Below are 18354 nucleotides of genomic sequence, written 5' to 3'. Positions count from 1 at the left end.
CACCCACCCCTACCTCCCACCCTCAATCCTACCCCTGCCTTTGGCTTTGTCCATGGGTCCTTTATACATGTTTCTGGATGTTCCTTACCCTTCTTTTCTCTGTTATCTCCCTCCCCCTTCCCTCTGGTTACCGTCAGTTTGTTCTTTATTTCCATGTCTGGGATTCTATTTTGCTCACTTATTTGTTTTGTTGATTAGTCTTCACTTAAAGGTGAAATCATATGGTATTTCTTTTTCACTGCCTGGCTTATTGTACTTAACATAATGCTCTCTGGTTCCATCCATGCTGTTGCAAAGGGTAGTAGCTCCTTCTTTCTTTCTGCTGCATAGAATTCCATTGTGTAAATATACCATAGTTTTTTGATCCACTAATTTCCTGATGTGTACTTAGGTTGCAAACCCTATTAAAATACCAATAATAGAAGGACTGACTTCTGGCCAAGATGGAGGCGTAGGTAGACACACTGTGCCTCCTTAAACAACCAAAATTAAGGACAACAAACATTTGGAAATAAAAAAAACAACCAGAACTGATAGAAAATTGAACTGTACAGAAGTCCAACAACCATTCATCCAGACTGGTAAGGGGGTGGAGTCAGCTGCCAGCAGAGAGGGGCCACGGCAGGAAAAAGTTGTGGCTGGCAAACCCTGGGTGCAGGGTGGCAACGAGCAGACCCAGCAGACCCAGTGAGGTGTGCAAGGCGGCTGGCTGACCGTGGTCCCACATTCATGCACAGATAAACCAGGCAAAAACGGGCAGCAAGACAGACCACACAACCCAGGGCCCTAGCAACAAGAATTAAAACCTAAAAGCACTGATTGAAAACACTCGTGGGGGTTGAGGTGCCAGTAGAGACTCCCAGCCTCACAGAAGAGTTCGTTGGAGAGACCCCCAGGGTCCTAGAATGTACACAAGCCCACCCACCTGGGAATCAGCACTGAAAGGGCCCAATTTGCTTGTGGGAAGTGGCAGAAGGGATTGAAATCCAAGAGAGAGTGGAGCACGTGCCATTGTTCCCTCTCTGACTCCGCCCCCGCATACAGTGTCACAACCCAGTGATGGGGGTTACCCTGCCCTGGTGAACACCTAAGGCTCTACCCCTCAATACCAAACAGATGCAACCAAACCAAAAAAAAAAAAAAAGGCTCAAATGGAAGAACAGATCAAAGCCCCAGAGCCAATATATCTAAAAAAACAAGAGCTAGCCAACCTATCAGATGCACAATTCAAAGCATTGGTAATCAGGATGCTCACAGAATTGGTTGAATTTGGTTGCAAATTAGATGGAAAAAATGAAGGCTACACTAAGTGAAATGAAGGGAAATGCACAGGAAACCAATAGTGCTGGGAAGGAAACTGGGACTCAAAACAATGGAGTGGACCAAAGGAAGAAGGAAACATTCAACCAGAACAAAATGAAGAAACAAGAAAGTCCTAGAGGAGAACATTGGCAAGAAAATCTCAGATATTTCACGCAGCAACTTCTTTACTGATATGTCCCCTAGAGCAAGGAATGTAAAGGAAAGAATAAACAAATGGGATCTCATCAAAATAAAAAGCTTCTGCATGGCTAAAGAAAACAGTATTAAATTAGCAAGACAACCAACTGTATGGGAAAACATATTTGCCAATGATACCTCAGACAAAGGTTTAATCTCTAAAATATACAAAGAACTTACACGACTCCACTCTAAGAAGACACCCAACCCAATTAGAAAATGGGAAAAGGACTTGAACAAACACTTCTCCAAGGAGGACATACAGAACATTCAGAGACACATGAAGAAATGCTCAATATCGTTAGCTATCAGAGAGATGCAAATTAAAACCACAATGAGATACCACTTTACACCAGTCAGGATGGCTATCATAAACAAAGCAACAAACAACAAATGTTGGAGGGGGTGTGGGGAAACGGGGTCCTTAGTTCACTGTTGGTGGGAGTGCAGACTGGTACAACCATTATGGAAAACAGTATGGATTTTTCTCAGAAAAATAAAAATCGACCTGCCTTTTGACCCAGCAATTCCACTGCTAGGATTATATCCTAAGAATCCTAAAACATCAATATCAAAGAACCTATGCACCACAATGTTCATAGCAGCACAATTTACAATAGCCAAGAGTTGGAAGCAACCTAGGTGCCCATCAGTAAATGAATGGATCCAAAAATTGTGGTACATATACACAATGGAATTCTATGCTGCAGAGAGAAAGAAGGAGCTACTACCCTTTGCAACAACATGGATGGAACTGGAAAGCATTATGCTGAGTGAAATAGGCCAGGTGCTGAAAGACAAATACCATATGATCTCACCTTTAACAGGAAGCTAAACAACAAAACAAACAAGTAAGCAGAAAAAAAAAACCCCAAAAAAACAAAGACACTGAAATAGAGAACAAGGGGATAGTGACCAGAGGGGAGAAGGAAGGGAAGTTAAGGGGAAAAAGGGGGAGGGATTTGGAGGAACAAATAGGAAGGACACAGGGACGAGAACTAAGGGGGGGGGGGAGGAAATGGGAGGGAGGTGGGGAGCAAGGGGCAGGGGAGGCTGGGATGGGAAAAATAGACAAAAAACTGTACTTGAAAAATAACTAAATAAAATTTTAAAAAATCAAAAAAAAAAAGGAGTGGAAACATAGAAATGAAGATCTCAAGGAGGGTTAGCAACAGGGGAGTGGGAGGAGGAGAAGGGTGGAGAAGGTACAGAAAATAAGTAGCATAGACAGTAGATAGAAAATAGATGGGGGGCAAGAATAGCATGGGAAATATAGAATCTAAAGGACTTGAGACACATGGTCATAAACTAAAGGGGGGGTAATGGTGGGGATGGGGGGGTAGGGTGGAGGGGAATGAAGGGGGGGAATAGAACAACTGTAACAGCATAATCAATAAAAAAATTTAAAAAAAAAAGAATTCAAAAAAAATGAGAAGAGGCTTAGGAACCTCCAGGACATCTTTAAACGTTCCAATGTCTGAATTATAAGGGTACCAGAAGGGGAAGAGGAAGAGCAACAAGTGGAAAACTTATTTGAACAAATAATGAAGGAGAATTTCCCCAATCTGGCAATGGAAATAGACTTCCAGGAAGTCCAGGAAGCTCAGAGAGTCCCAAAGAAGGTGGACCCAAGAAGGAACACACCAAGACACATCATAATTACGTTAGCCTAGATTAGAATGAAGGAGAGAATCCTAGAAGCAGCAAGAGCTAAGGGGACAGTCACCTACAAAGGAGTTCCCAACAGACTGTCAGCAGATTTCTCAAAAGAGACCTTACAGGCAAGAAGGGGCTGGAAAGAAGTATTCCAAGTCATGAAATCCAAAGACCTACATCCAAGATTGCTCTATCCAGCAAAGCTATCATTTAGAATGGAAGGGCAGATAAAGCACTTCTCAGATAAGGTGAAGTTCAAGGAGTTCATTCTCACCAAGCTCTTATTATATGAAATGTTAAAGGGACTTATCTGAGAAAAAGAAGATAAAAAATATGTATGGTAAAAAGACAGCAAACTCACAGTTATTAACAACCACACCTAAAACAAAAGCAAACTAAGTAAACAACTAGAACAGGAACAGAACCACAGAAATGGAGATCACATGAAAGGTTAGCAACAGGGGAGTGGGAGGAGGAGAAACAGGGAAAATGTACAGAGAATAAGTAGCATAGATGGTAGGTAGAAAACAGACAGGGGGAGGGCAAGAATAATATAGGGAATGTAAAAGCTAAAGAACTTATAAGTATGACACATGGACATGAACTAGAGGGGGAGAATGTGGGTGGGAGGGGGTGTGCAGGGTAGAGGGGAGTGAAGGGGGAAATGGGACAATTATAATAGTGTAATCAATAAAATATATTTTTAAAAAATTAAATAAAATCACAAGGACTGACAAAAATATCAATAACATATTTCACAGATATAGAACAAATATTTCAAAAATTTATATGGAACCATAAGCGACCCCAAATAGCCACAGCAATTTTAAGAAAGAAAAAAAAGTAGGAGGGATCACAATACCTGACATCAAACTGTATTACAAGGCCACTGTAATCAAAACAACCTGGTACTGGCATAAAAACAGGCACATAGACCAATGGAACAGAACAGAGAGCCCAGAAATCAACCCAACTCTCTACAGTCAATTAATATTCGACAAAGGGGGCAGTAACATAAAATGGAGTAAAGATAGCCTCTTCAATAAATGGGGTTGGGAGAACTGGACAACTATGTGCAAAAAAATGAAACTGGATCACCAACTTACACCATACACAAATATAAACTCAAGATGGGTAGAAGACTTAAATGTAAGTCTTGACACCATAAACAGCCTCTTTCTTTCCACTACAATATTGCATCCCTTTAATCAATCACATTGTTTCAAAGGATAAAGAGTCCATTTCCAAAGTGAATGTATTTCCTAAAACCTCCACAAAGAAAAATGCCTAAATACTGCCAGATAATAGTCATCTTATGTTTTATTTTGTACTGGGTGGAGGAAGTGGTGGAAGGGGTTGTTCTTCATTTGTTTTTAATGCACCAGAAGGAAACTGACTCTTTAGCCACCCTGACCTTCTTTAAATGTTTCAAAGATACCAAGCCTCAAGGCCTTGCACTCACACAGTTCTCTCTGACTAGAATGCTCTTCCCTATACTTCACAAGATAAACCCCTTCTGCATAAGGAGGCTTTTCCTTGCCTCTCTATTTTAACTTAAATTATCCTGTTATACACTCTCTTAACACCCTGCATTTTCCCATACAATTTTTTTTACTCCCCCCACCCTTATGACCTATTTGCATGTTTGTTTACTGACTGGCTGAATTCTTTTAGCGAAGTGTTATCTCTCACAATATTAAAGCATCTGACCTTGCGGAGAGGTACAGCTTTGGGTATATGCAGCTACTTTGGGCTGACAGTCCATCATAACAATTATTGTAGTTTGTGTATGTGTGTGTGGATGGCATGTGATTTTGCTTTATGTTTGTTTCTGTCACTAGAATGTGAGCTCCACTGAGGGAGTGCTATCTTGTTCTGTTTTGTTCATCCTCATATCCCCATTAAATATCGCATATTTTTTGGATGACTGAACAAACAAATGAATAAGGACAGAGACTAAGTTTGATCCTTTTTTTGCCTATACAGTTGACCATTGAACAACATGGTTTTGAATTGTGTAGGTCCATTTGTAAGTTCATTTTTTCAATAAATACTGTAAAAGCATTTTCTCTTCCTTATTTTCTTAATAGCATTTTATTTTCTGTAGCTTACTTTATTATGAGTACAATATATATAATGCATATATTCTACATATAATCTATGTAATACTTATTATTCTTATTTTTATATATATATATGTATTATACATATAAAATACAAAATAGGTCATCCATAAGGCTTCTGGTCACAGTAGACTATCAGGAGTTAAGTTTGTGGGGGGGGGAATCAAAGGTTATACTCGTATTTTCTACTGTGCAGGGGTTCATCACCCATAACCACCATGTTGTTGAAGGGCTAACTGCATAATGGGATGGTGGGCCTGCCAGGGGAGAGGAGGGCATTGCCTAGATAGACAAAGGCACTGACAAATGTGGGTGTGAGTGAGTACATCCCCCTGGCTTCCGTAGCACGTGGGTCATTTGGGTTTCAGGCTTTCTTTTATACAGCTAGGCTTGGACAAAGCAGCCAGAAAAAAATTAGATTTCAGAGTACAGGACCTCTTGGCAAGAGTGTTGTGTGATTACCTTACTCCAGGATGCTTTTTACTTTTCCTGCCTATACCTTCTCTTCATCCAGCTATCACTTTTTTTTTTAGCACTGTCATGTTTAAACCTTCTTTTTGTAAACTAGTAGGGTACAGATCCTAAGTAAAGTGTTACCCAATTAAATCTAGTGATTCATTTCAATGAATAACCAAGTAAAGTTTATTTTAAGACCAACAAAGATAGTTCAATATTAGGAAATCTATAACTATAATTCATCACCTCTAAAATAGATTAAAAGACAAAACTGTGACTATTTCTGTGAGTGCTGAAAGAATGGGACATATTTATTGTTTGACTTAATGATTCCTTTTGGGTAAGAAGGTTTTTGATCTACCATTTAAATGTCATAAAAGTATTTTTAGATGTTCCTTGAGTTCATGAAGGTAACATGTAAATTTCTCACACTGACTATCAGACTACTTTTAATTATATATTGACTCCATTATGAATTCTGAAGCCTTAGCCTGAAGCTGTTGAATCGTGTGCTTAGTCTTGTCATATTTTGCACATCATCCTCATTGCATGGGTTCTCTACCTCGGCTACTAAATGTCAATATCTTATCCCAGTCCTTAGAGGTGAAAGGCACAGTCACTAAATTGGGTGTCAGGAGCACTGTGGCCCTCAGCCTTCTTGCGGTCCCATATCATACAAATACTGCTGCTATGATAAGCACAATGAGGATCCACTTATTTTTTCAGTGTCAAATGGCTCTGGGGGAGCAAGCTGCAGTCTTTCTTTGTAAGCCACTGTAATATTGGCAAGATGACTAATAGTGAAATTAGAGGTGCAATCCTGTAACTAGAGGACAGAGTCCTCTGCAGAAGTAACAAGCCTATCTTGACAATGATTCTTGTTTAAGGAACATTACAGTAATGGCTTTGTGTAGAGGTAAGGGAGAGAATATAGGAAGACAGAAATCCAGATGAAATTGAAGGGTCTCACAGGGGAAGTGGTCACATGGTTCACAGAAAGTATTCTGTCTCATTAATGGCTTTTTCTCAACTGTCTTCCCTGTAAATACACACTAGCATGAGACCCACTTTGCCAGTCCCTGGGAAGTGTAGTCCAGGAACCCCCCTTTCCCACCTGTCTCCACTCACTGCTGGACTAGGCTGTATTCTCCAGCTCCTCTGAAATGTGGATGCATAATTATTTTTTCCTTCCTATTACAGTATTCTTCCTAGTCCTCACTTCAGAGTGCCAGAGGCTGAATCTATAGCCTGCATCACATGGTGTTGAAGATCAAATGTGATAAGCAACAGGCTGCCTGGGAAATGGTCTTGGTCTATCCTGCTTGTTTAACCAAGACTAGGCTGTCACAGTGCCAGACAGAGTGTAATGTCAGGGCTCAGCATTTTCAGTGCCAGCCCCTGAGTAGCCCCTTCCTTCCCCACATATTTAATTATGTGAAAGAGTAGGCATTTAGTGCATTACAGTCTGCTTCTCTGAGCGGAAGTCTAGGATTGGCTGGTACTGTATTTGGAAAGCAGCTCAACTCTGTGGGGTGAAATGTCTGCCTTCTCATGAGCCGATTGCAAGCTCCAGGATTATGTCTCATTGGGCTGCTGTCAGAAAGAAACCTTGCCTTGTTACTCTGAGCAAGGAGCCACATACAAAAATGTCCCAATACACAGCTATTCTCATTAAAGTCAGCTGGAATTTTGGATAAGTCTTAAAAATAAATTATAACTTTATTAGCTCATAGAGCTTTCTCACGAGAAAGTAAATCTAATAAAAATTAGAGGGAACTTATTAAGTGGCTGCTTCATTGCTCTTTGCTATGACTTGAGGGCTGAGGTGGAATAATATAATTGTGGGCTCTGCAGCCAATGTGCTTTTTTTGTCGTGGACTAGAGAGCAATTCAGAGAGCAGATATGAGGAAGTGAAAAGAGTTTGTCTCATTACCATTGAATGGAGAACTCTTTAATTCATACTTTATGTAAGCATTTCCTGCTACAGAGTTGGGAAGATCTTTAACTGTTACTTAGAGTGGAAAAGCAGGCTCCAAACTACCACTGGAGGTCGCTGGGGCATACTGCTGATCGACAAAATTGTACCACTCACCTTCCAGAAAAGGGATTGTAGAGGAGGGAGCTCACCAAACTTACAAAGTACAATAGGCAGGTCCCGGCAATGGTAGGGAAGAAGTTGATAGCTTTAAGGGCACTTGTAATCATTGTCACTGTGATTATTTATTAATCAAGACATATAAATGTTGGTAACAGAAGCAGAAACTCTGTTATTCTGCAGACCACTGTGACCCTAAGTGTGACTTCTCACCGCCTGAGTTTTCCAACACGTGATTCAGTGCTGCCTTTGACTTTTTGGTTTGATCCCCAATTAGAACTGATCAAACGTAATCTTGAAAGAATGCACTTTAGAATCATAGAGTGTTAGTACTAAAGGCGAATTATGAAAATGAACAGAGGTCTTTAATGTGAGATCTTCATTTCAGGAGGCCAGTGAACACCCCCTAGGATTATATATTAGATTTTGTGTGCCTATGTAATTTTCTACGAAGAAGATTTGTGACTGTTATCAAATTTGTAACAAATGGTTCCCTGACCCAAAAGTTTGTAAGAACTCTTAATTCTATTCTATACTTTGTTCTTCCTCACCCTTCCACACACACACACTTTGTTGTCAATGAAGAACACAACTCCCAGAGATGGAGAATAATTTTCCCAAGACCATGCAGCTAAGCTACTGGCAGAGCCAAGAGATGAAGTCTTTTCTGACTCCAGGTCTGAAACCAACTCTTTGCACTCAACCAGCTTATTTTAGCAAGCACTGGAGACATGATAATACATCAAGATTTCAGACAGCCATGATTGGTACCAAAGTGCAACCTGAACTAGATTACCTTTGAGAACCTTTTCTTCACCAAAAGTCTGTGTTTCCATCCACCTTAATGGAGAACAGCATAGACACAGATAATTCCAAACTAATTTCCATTTTGAAATTATTTCCATTTCATGATTAGTTTTTCCCATTCCCCATTGATCTCACGTGCTAATAATGCTCGGTTAGGGCTAATACTAAAATTACCCACCAGATGGCAGGGTAGGAGGGCATCCCCATCAGGACCAGCTACATAATTTGCAGGCCCCGGTGTGAAATGAAAATACAGAGCCTCTTGTTAAAAATTATTAAAGATTTCAACACAGGGACAGGAGAGCATTAGACCAAGTAGGGACCTTTCTAACCATGGGCCCCTGTCAGACGGCCAAGGTCACAAACCAGTGAAGCTGGCCTGACCCCTATTGAAGCTTTGGTAGTGTCAGGGACAAAGAGAAGCCAGTCTGATTTTAAAGTTGGCTGCAGATGATCCACAAAGTTAGAGAGTTGTATATTCATAACCATAAGGCCTTTTGGCTTATCTATGCGTGTGCTTCTTCCACATACATGCACATGCACACAGAAATCAATTTGACTTAAAATACCATCTTTTCCTTTCTTCTAATGCCAAAAACTAGATCTGGCTTGCATTAATTTTTCATCTGTGGATCTACTGCACTGGCATTGTTTAAGCACACATGTTCATTACCAGCTTCCATAACCAAATGGTGAAAGAAGGAATGAATTCTTTAGGGATGTCTTAAGAATCAGGTGGAAGTATGGACTCACAAGCAATGGCAGACAATCAGCCAGGGATATTTTAGGCTGCCAGAAAGTGGAAAAGATGCTTCAGGGTATGCAGTGTAATGAGCCAATAATCTCAGTTTTTCAACATGATGAGGACAAAAAGCATTTCAAATTCACAAATCAGAAAGCTGGGATTCCAGTAGGTAAGCAGGTTTCTCAACTGAGACAATGGCTGGACCTTGGTATACTTGAGCTGTGTGTATTTCAGTAGAGTTGCCCAAGCTCCCACATTCCACACTTCTCATTTTAGTGGCATACTAGGGTTCCGAGTTTAATGCACGACATCTGTGCTTCATAAGACTTGAAGCCAAATGTTGGTTGATGCCCCATTGGTTAGCTAGCTATATGGAGAAACCAAAATATAATGTGCACAACATGCAATTTACACTAGAAGCGCTTGCAACACTCGAAGCAAACTCAGACTTCTCGACAAACTGAAGGCCACTTAGCAGAGGAGAAAATATAAATTGGGCAGATTGATTTTTATCACTCTCATGCAGTCAGTTGTTACATAAGGTACTCAGTACCCCAAAGCCAGCTTCCTAAGTGCCTTTTGCATGCTAGAGAGACAAGAAACTAGGTCTCCCTGCACTTCTACAGCTTAAGCCTTCAGAGAGCTTATTTCTTCAGTTTCGCAACAGCCTGCAACCCAAAAGCCCATACTAAAGCTTAATGTCTATAAACATATGGTACACACCTAATGACAGCACTCATTCATCTGTTTATCCAGTATGCACTGACTGGTCACTTTTGGATGCCCAATGCTATGCTAAGTGCTGTGCTATACTATGCTGGGTGAAAGGCATTTGCAGTGAAATTTCAATCCAACTCAGAATTCAGTAGCAAATGCAATATCCACAGAATTACCAACCCAAATAAAAAGGAAAGAAATTTGTTTTTAATTTTCTAATGTGTTATTCATTCTTTGTTTGCAGTATCTGTGGGATATGAATATGAAACCTGCCCCGACTTTATTCTCTGGGAGAAAAGGACAGTCATCTTACAAGGTTTTGAGATGGATGCTTCTAACCTAGGAGGCTGGTCATTAAATAAGCATCATATTTTGAATCCTCAGAGTGGTAAGCAGCTTTGAAAATATTCATCGATGCTGTTTTCCTAATGCTATACATATATATATATATATATGTATGTATATATATATATACATATATGTGTATATATGTATATATATGTATATATATATATACATATGTATATGTATATATATGTATATATATGTATATATGTATATATATATATATATGTAATACATGTTCATTGCAGAAAATTTGGAAAATTACAAGGAAAAAGATACCTGTAAGTTCACCACCTGGAGATGACCGTGTTAGTTTATTTCCTTTCAAATACAAGTCTGATTTCTAATTAGGGGTAGTACAGTGAGACAGCTTTATCACAAAGTTACATGAAACTGGGTTTTACTATTATTATTGCTCTATCCCAGGTGATTAACAAGTTTATCTGACATTGTAACCAACTGTTTAAAAGTGGAATAATAATCAGCATATTTCTCATAACCTAAGACACCATCAGTTACAAGTACACCATTATTTTATGGGAGATGCTGCTAATTAAAATATGGCATGCATTAATAATAAGCTACATACTAATTTTAGCAATGTTTAAATGTGAAACACAATATGCACCTTCAAATTAAATAATCATCGATGTAATAGTGTTTCAAAGGGTTTAGTGAACTCTCCCATTTTAAACACAGAAACTCTGGCAAAGTGGTATTAGCCACATTTAAAAGCTCAAGAGTCTGAGTCTTAGATGGTCATGAGACCTTCCCCAACATTGCAGTCAGTAAGTGGCTAGAGCCGTTTGCTCTTTCTCCTACACTGTCATTGCTTACTCACATAAACGTCAGCACATCCAGTAAGAAGCTAGGAGTAAAGGGAAGTGATGGGTAAAAGAAGAGAAGAGGTAGGAGGGAAAGAATGCTGTCCTAGACTTCACTTATATTTAAGGCTCCTAATCCCTGGACTTAGGAAAAGAGGAAAAGCAATGAGAATAAGACATTCACATTTTCAGTCTCTGCCTTCTTTGAACCACATTTCCTGCTGTGACTTTCTCCTAGCTTGTAACATAAATGTTAAATAAATCAGGAGAAGGGAACGCAGGTGGCCCTTGCGCCCATGTATCTGTCACACAAACTGATGTTGCTACCCTGGTTATAAAATGCTTCAACTCAGTTTCTCCACCTCCCCTCGCACCCTACTGGGAAACCAGTCATTGGTGTTTCCATCCAGCTTTTATTCAAACATATGCTGGTGAGTTTTCTCTGTGAAATCACATTCCTTTTCCTCTAAAGAGGCAGAGTCTGAGCAGCCTTCAGTAGAATATGTACTTTGGGTTATTTGTCCAGGACTAAGGGTGTGAACATATCGAGGCAGTTACACTCTTGTATTCAGCCATCCTTGTATCCATATTACCTTTGTAGAACAAGTGGCTAACATCCAGTTCTCTTATAAGGTCATGAATTGACCAAGGCTAAAAGATCCATTTAATACTCAAACCTATGATCTTATTTCATTTGCACCTTAGTTGGATCTACCAAGCCAAACAGCCAATAGGGACTGGGAATTTTCAATTGGCAAAGCCAACCAGGATTGCTTAACCGTAAAATTAGACCATGCACCACAGTCCCAGGATGCGATCCTGAAGGTGAAAGTGTCCATTGTTGTATTCCCCACTATGCCTCCTTCCCCCTTTCAAGGAAGATTCAAAATTCTATTTCCAATTGTTTATTTTTTAAGAGCAAAGATGCAGGCACATACAAAATGTCAACTTCTTTTCTGTTGTCAAAAGGAGAATCACAGTTTTAAAAGTACAAAAACGAAAGGGCAGATGCCACTTATTAAATTATTAGGTTTTTTTGTTTTGATTTGAAAGAGTCTGACATTTTAAGCAGCCATTTCTTTACCACTTACTTTTATTGGCTTGTATGGATTGTCTTATTCAAATGCCTGTCATTGACATTAAACACAAAATGGGAAATGACCTCAATTGAGCCAGCCCCCAGCTGTGTGTGCTCAGTCCTGTAGCCTCTTACCATTTGCTTCCCACGGGCTTAAAAATTCAGAACAGAGGGTAGCCATTCAGAAAGGTGGGTTTGGGCCCCCTCCCATTTCCACAAATGTATTCTCTCTACACCCCTTATTTGCCAATCATTAGTTTTTAGCTCACAGGTACCACTTTATATCTAAGAATCTTTTAACAGCTTTATTGAAGTATAATTTATAAACATATAAACTTCACCCATTATAAGTGCACATTTCAGTAATTTGCAGTAAATCGTAGATTTGTGCAGTCATCACAACACAGTGTCAGAATACTTTTATCACCCCAAAAGAATCCCTGGGCTCACCCCAGCCTCGCTAAATCTGCTTTCTGTATCTTTCTGAGAATTTTATTCTAACAAATACACCTTACTTTAGTTTCTCTTTTTTAAGGAACATTGGTTCATTTTGTCATCTCAGTTGTAGGCACATTGTTTTTCTAACCACATACAGATCACTTGCCAGGAACAAATCTGAAAGCAGCTCTGCCACTGCCTTTCAGCCTGACCTTGGACTCGAACACCTCTCTTGGGATGTTTTCAGAGTCTAAATCCCACCCACAAAGGCAGAAATGTTTTAGAAGCAGAAATGATAAGTGTGAGGGAGCAGCTTTGGGAAGACCAATTTAGAAAGTAGTGCTCTTTCCCCCTTAGGTCAGACAGTCTTTTCTGACTGATTAAGGCAAGGGCTTCATCTCTCCGAATTCCCTCACTCCCCTTCTTTCTGGAAAAAGCCCAACTCTTTAGGCACCCTCCTTTTTTGATCTGACACAGATAAAGGATTAGAAACAAGAATCTATCTTCCCCCAGTTTCCACTCACTGGTTAAAAAGACACCTGTAATTAGATTGGATGTCTGCTGCCATTCAATTCTTCAGTTTCTTTTTGGTTCCACAATCATCATGCAGTGGGTGGTTTCTAGTAGGCAGTGTTTTCAGATCATTTGTCATTTCTGTTGCAGCAATTATATTTACCTGACAATTAACCATTGCTTGTGGAGAATTGTTTCCCAATAAAATGCCTGATACATATATATGGGTCCTGCTTTCACTAAGACAAACACCAGGAACTTGTGTTTTTTCATATTTTTCCTTCGAAATACATCTTCTCAGTGATTACAGAGATTGCATATTGTTTCCTTTTAAGATAAATCAGTTCTTTACAATTATGTGAAATAAAAATGTGTGCATGAATCATCTATTACAGAGCTAAGCTATTTGCTATCATATGTATATATTTATATCAAATATATCCTCTAGTGTTTCCTGCCAGTTGAGTGCTAAATATTATTCCAAAGAACAATCCAAAGTACTAATTGGGTCTTGTCATGTGTCTGAAATGGATGAAGGATTTCTTTTAACTTAGCCTCCAAGATAGGCCAGTACTATGTCAACAAATGGTTTGACTGGGAGAGGAAGTAAATTTCCATTGATCACATTGTCATATCTCCCAGTTTCTGTTTATATCCTCTCAGTCAAGTCCTGAGAGAAATATGTATTGTGTCCCTTGATGTTCATAAGTCTGAAAAATGGTTTCTCCTTGGAAATCAGCATAAAGCACCACCCACTGGCTTCCAGGGGGAATTTTTATTTCAAACTTATTTATACAGTTCAAAAGAAGTCCTGAGCAAGGTAGCAGCAGGATATGACTACTGTGTTTAAAAGTATGCTTAACTTATTACACAGCAGACTTGGCTTTTGGGGCAGAAAAAAGAGAAACTTAGGAGAGAAAGTGTGCAGTAGGCTCCATCCAGTGTGGTTTCTTTGTTGGCTGTAAATAAACAAGACACCCAATCTTTAGCAGGAAGTTGGCCTTCATGTAAATAATGTGTGTTGTCCTAGGATCATTTGATTCTGTTTTCCAAATGAGCATTTATGGCAGAATAAACTGGAAGGGAGGCAGCAGTAATTGGTCAAGATTTCCAGGAACATAAACAAAATATTTTCAAAGCAACCTTTTGCAGAATAATTGGTGTTAAATCATTGTTGCTAGATGGTATGCCCTGGTTCTGTGTAATGGAAGGTTAAACAGATTCTTGAAACAACAAAAACACCCTTCAAAATGATCTATTTTTCCAGGGCAATACAAAAGGGGTTTGCCCATTTTTGTTTTGATTGCTTCAGCTTTAAACAGGAATGGTAATTTCAGTACACGGGCACTTTAGTACCTTGCATGAAAGCAACACATCAATTGTTGAGATGTAATCAGAAAGTACATTGCCTTATGTTTTATTTCCTTTAATCATTCTTCTTCTTTGATGGAGTGCTGGGCTTTTTAATAGAAAAGAGGAGGTTTAGAATTGCAGGCTTAGAAGAATGGTTTAAAATAGCCATCTTTAGTTTTTAAATTGCCAGGAGCCTGGTAATCACATGTCATTTTGAAGGTAATTGTTAACTATACTGTTATACTGATATTAAAAAAATGGAGATCTACCTGTGAAAATAGATGTTAATACCAAATCTGATGTTTCCAAGCTAATAATTGGAAATATTTTGGAATGATATACCCCATAGTGCATTGCTGAAATACTAACATGCTAAGCAGTTGGTTTTCTCATTTATTAGAGCACATAGACTCATCGGTAGGATTTTCAGTCCATGATCATCAGGAAATTTCTTTGCACTGATGTTGTACAACTGTCATTCCAGTTATCATTCACTGTCTTCGAATTCATTTAAATTATGGTATCGATCACACTGCAATTAAGTGTTTTGGGGAAATGAGATTCAGTCCTATTAATCTTACTTAATTAACTATTCTAAATCTTAAGAAAATTTTTACTGCCTAATAAAGTTATTAATAAAATTAATAAACTAGTTATCATCAAGATATCACATAGTTCTGCAATAAAAGACCAATTTGTTGGGACATAAACTCATAACTGCTCCTGCAGATCATATGTTGAAAGAAGAACCCAGAAATCACCTTGGGAGAAAAAGTAAAAATACTCACCTATGAAATCTAAAGACTGTATGATGTATGGGATTTCTGTTTCCTGGAAGGCCCCTTCCAGGTCCATATCTGGTGCCATGGTGTTGTACCTGTTTTCCCCTCTTACTCATTTTTGCCAACAATGTTCCTATTTCAGAGTGATCAGTAGTTTCTATTGTAAGACTATGGGACCAAATGTTGGAAGAATACTAAGGAAGACATTTTAGGAAATGTTTAGGGAGAGTAACAGAGAGTCTGAGGAGACAGATAACAGGCACCATGGGAGACAAAATATAAGACTGTACAAAATAACTGCATTCATTCATTTGCTGTCAGTTACTTCAGTCTGACACATTGGTATGCCTCTCACAATGTGCATGCTTTACCTGCCCTTGCTTATTCTGAGCAGACTTGAGCTATTTATTTAGCACAACAGTACCTGTTTTTGGATTATTTGCCTGGGCTTAGCAGGTTTGCAAAATCACTGGTATTTGGACAAGGAAACTACAAGAGACTCAAAGTCTCTTTTCAACATTTACTGAGTACTTATAATGACTTGGGCACAGGGATTGGCACTAAAATGCACAAAGTAGTAAGACCACCTGTTTGCCTTAAGGAGCTCATGTTCTAATGGAGAAGGTAGAGGAGTAATGAACAATGCATCCCGCAGTGGGGTAAGTGTGATGATAGAGCTGTGCTCACACAGGGGAGGAAGTAACTAATCCTGCCTGGACAGAACATTGGAGGAGCCCTGAGCTCTGAGCTCTGAAGGATCAGTTAGAGTTTCCCAAGCAGACAAGATTAGGAGGGCATTCAAAACAGAGGGAATGGCATGTGCAAAAGCAGAAAGGAATGGAACTACATGAGGATAATTGTAAATAGTCCACTGTAGCTAAAACTCAGTATACAAATGACAGGGCAATGAGAGGAGAGACCAAAGAAGTAGGCAAAGTCCAAATCATGGAGGACTTTGTATGTCTTAATAATAAGGAATGTGCCCTTTATCCCATAGAGAATACAGACCAACTGAAAGAGTTTAAGCCACAGACTGAAATAATCTCTATAGCAGACATGTGGATGATGGTTTGGAGATAGGTATACATGGAGATCAGGTGACCAAGAAGTTAAGAAACACTTAACTAAAACATAGCAGTACCAATGGAGATGCCAAAACTGGTTCAACATATTTTAAGAGAGAGACCAAATTGGGGGAGGAGGGTTATATTAGCTTTAGAAAATGGGGAAATGAAGAGTGACAGTGATGCCCACATTTCCAACTTAGGTAAATACGCACATGGTGATAGCACTTACAAGGTGATTGGGGAGCACAGCAGGAAGAGCAGGGTTTGGTAAGGAGTGCAAAGATAATGAGTTCAGTTTTAAACTTGTCAAGTTTGAGGTACCTGTGGGGATCCGAGTAAAAAGATACCATAGATAATTGCGTGTCAGGTGAGAACACTGGACAGAAAATTTTAGCGTATAGAGATGGGAGTTAAGGCAGTGAGAATAGATGAGATTGCTGAAAGACAATGATTACACAGTCTTTTCTAGCATTTTCATAAGTCAGTATCTCTATTTCCTGCACTGATGATAGTGAGATATGGCCCAAAAGAGTGGAAAATTCAAGTCCCTTTCTTATATCTTTCAAGTGCATTCTAGCGGTATGATTTCTTTTCACAGAAGTAGATTACCTTCCTGATTGTGTTTTGCTAAGGTTCATATTAAAATTGACTGATATTCTCTTTTCGGAAAGCAGTTCCATAGTAAGGGTAATTTGAAGTCAGACATCTATGTGCCAGGTATCAGGAGAAAGTCAGCTAGAGATGAAAAATAAGCCACAGATGATTCACAGAGCCTAAAATGAATAGGACATAGGTAAGAGTTAGTCATCAAATTCTTTATTGAGGCATTTAGAATCAGCATTAAAGGGACTAGATGTATTAACCCATTTCACAGATGGACAAACCATGGCAAAACATCATGGTACTATTTGTGGTGGCCGTGTGGTTAAACAAAACCAAGGGCAGTGTGTTGTACTCTCAGGTTCTTTGATGCCAGTGCCAAAGCTCCTTCCTGCTTTGAATGATGAGAGAAAAGTTAAAATGTTGCTGAGAATATTGTGTGGTAACCACTTTGGTTTTATTCTCTTTTTGTCTTTGATCTAGGGATCATACATAAAGGGAATGGAGAAAATATGTTTATTTCCCAGCAGCCCCCAGTCATATCAACCATAATGGGTAATGGGCACCAACGGAGCGTCGCCTGCACCAACTGCAATGGCCCAGCCCACAACAACAAACTCTTTGCTCCTGTGGCCTTGGCTTCTGGCCCTGATGGTAGTGTGTATGTTGGCGACTTCAATTTTGTAAGACGAATATTTCCCTCAGGAAACTCTGTTAGTATTTTGGAATTAAGGTAAGTGTCTTCTAATCTCTATGCTTAGTGGATAAGGAAAAAACAAGAATGAGGTACCATGAAGAGACAAAGCATTGCCAAAAGGAGCAGGACATACAGTTACCCGTACTGTACCACTGAACTAAGATGCAGCAATTAGGGACAAAGAACATAGGTCAGCATGCCTACTCCTCCTACTTGAAGGAGACTTTGAGCACTGCTTTGGAGAACCAGGAAGTGTTGACATCCCTGTATGTGTGGCTTTCCCTGTGTGCACTGCCATCACCAACATGGATCTCAATACTTCCAAGTGTTCAGGTAAGTCGCTCAAACCCCTCTGGCCACTACAAAGACTGATAGAAAATATCTATTCCATTCTAGCACATAGAGGTACTGCCAGATCTGAAAGGCTGAACTTTCTTAGTTCTTCAGGTGCAATCTTTTGAAGTGGTCACTTCATATAAAAGAAAATGGAAGTCTGTGTTTGTGTGGCATGATAAAGAAGGGAGAATGAGGTTTTTTTACACTTAAAAGCTCTATAC

At 39.3% G+C, this 18354-nt stretch overlaps 1 protein-coding gene across 1 annotated transcript in view; it reads left to right on the top strand.

The window, feature by feature from the left end:
* The window catches only part of TENM1 (teneurin transmembrane protein 1), a 407415-nt gene that overhangs the window by 269985 nt on the left and 119076 nt on the right, over positions 1-18354 (top strand). The window contains exons 15-16 of the mRNA XM_053662339.1: positions 10345-10488; positions 17584-17833. Of these exons, the coding sequence (XP_053518314.1) occupies positions 10345-10488; positions 17584-17833 (394 nt within the window). The remainder of the gene's footprint in view (positions 1-10344; positions 10489-17583; positions 17834-18354) is intronic.

This window comes from Artibeus jamaicensis, unplaced genomic scaffold (assembly GCF_021234435.1).
Source record: "Artibeus jamaicensis isolate MK-2021 breed Jamaican fruit bat unplaced genomic scaffold, CSHL_Jam_final contig_240, whole genome shotgun sequence".
NCBI lineage: Eukaryota > Metazoa > Chordata > Mammalia > Chiroptera > Phyllostomidae > Artibeus > Artibeus jamaicensis.
This window is presented reverse-complemented; position numbering and strand designations above follow the sequence as displayed.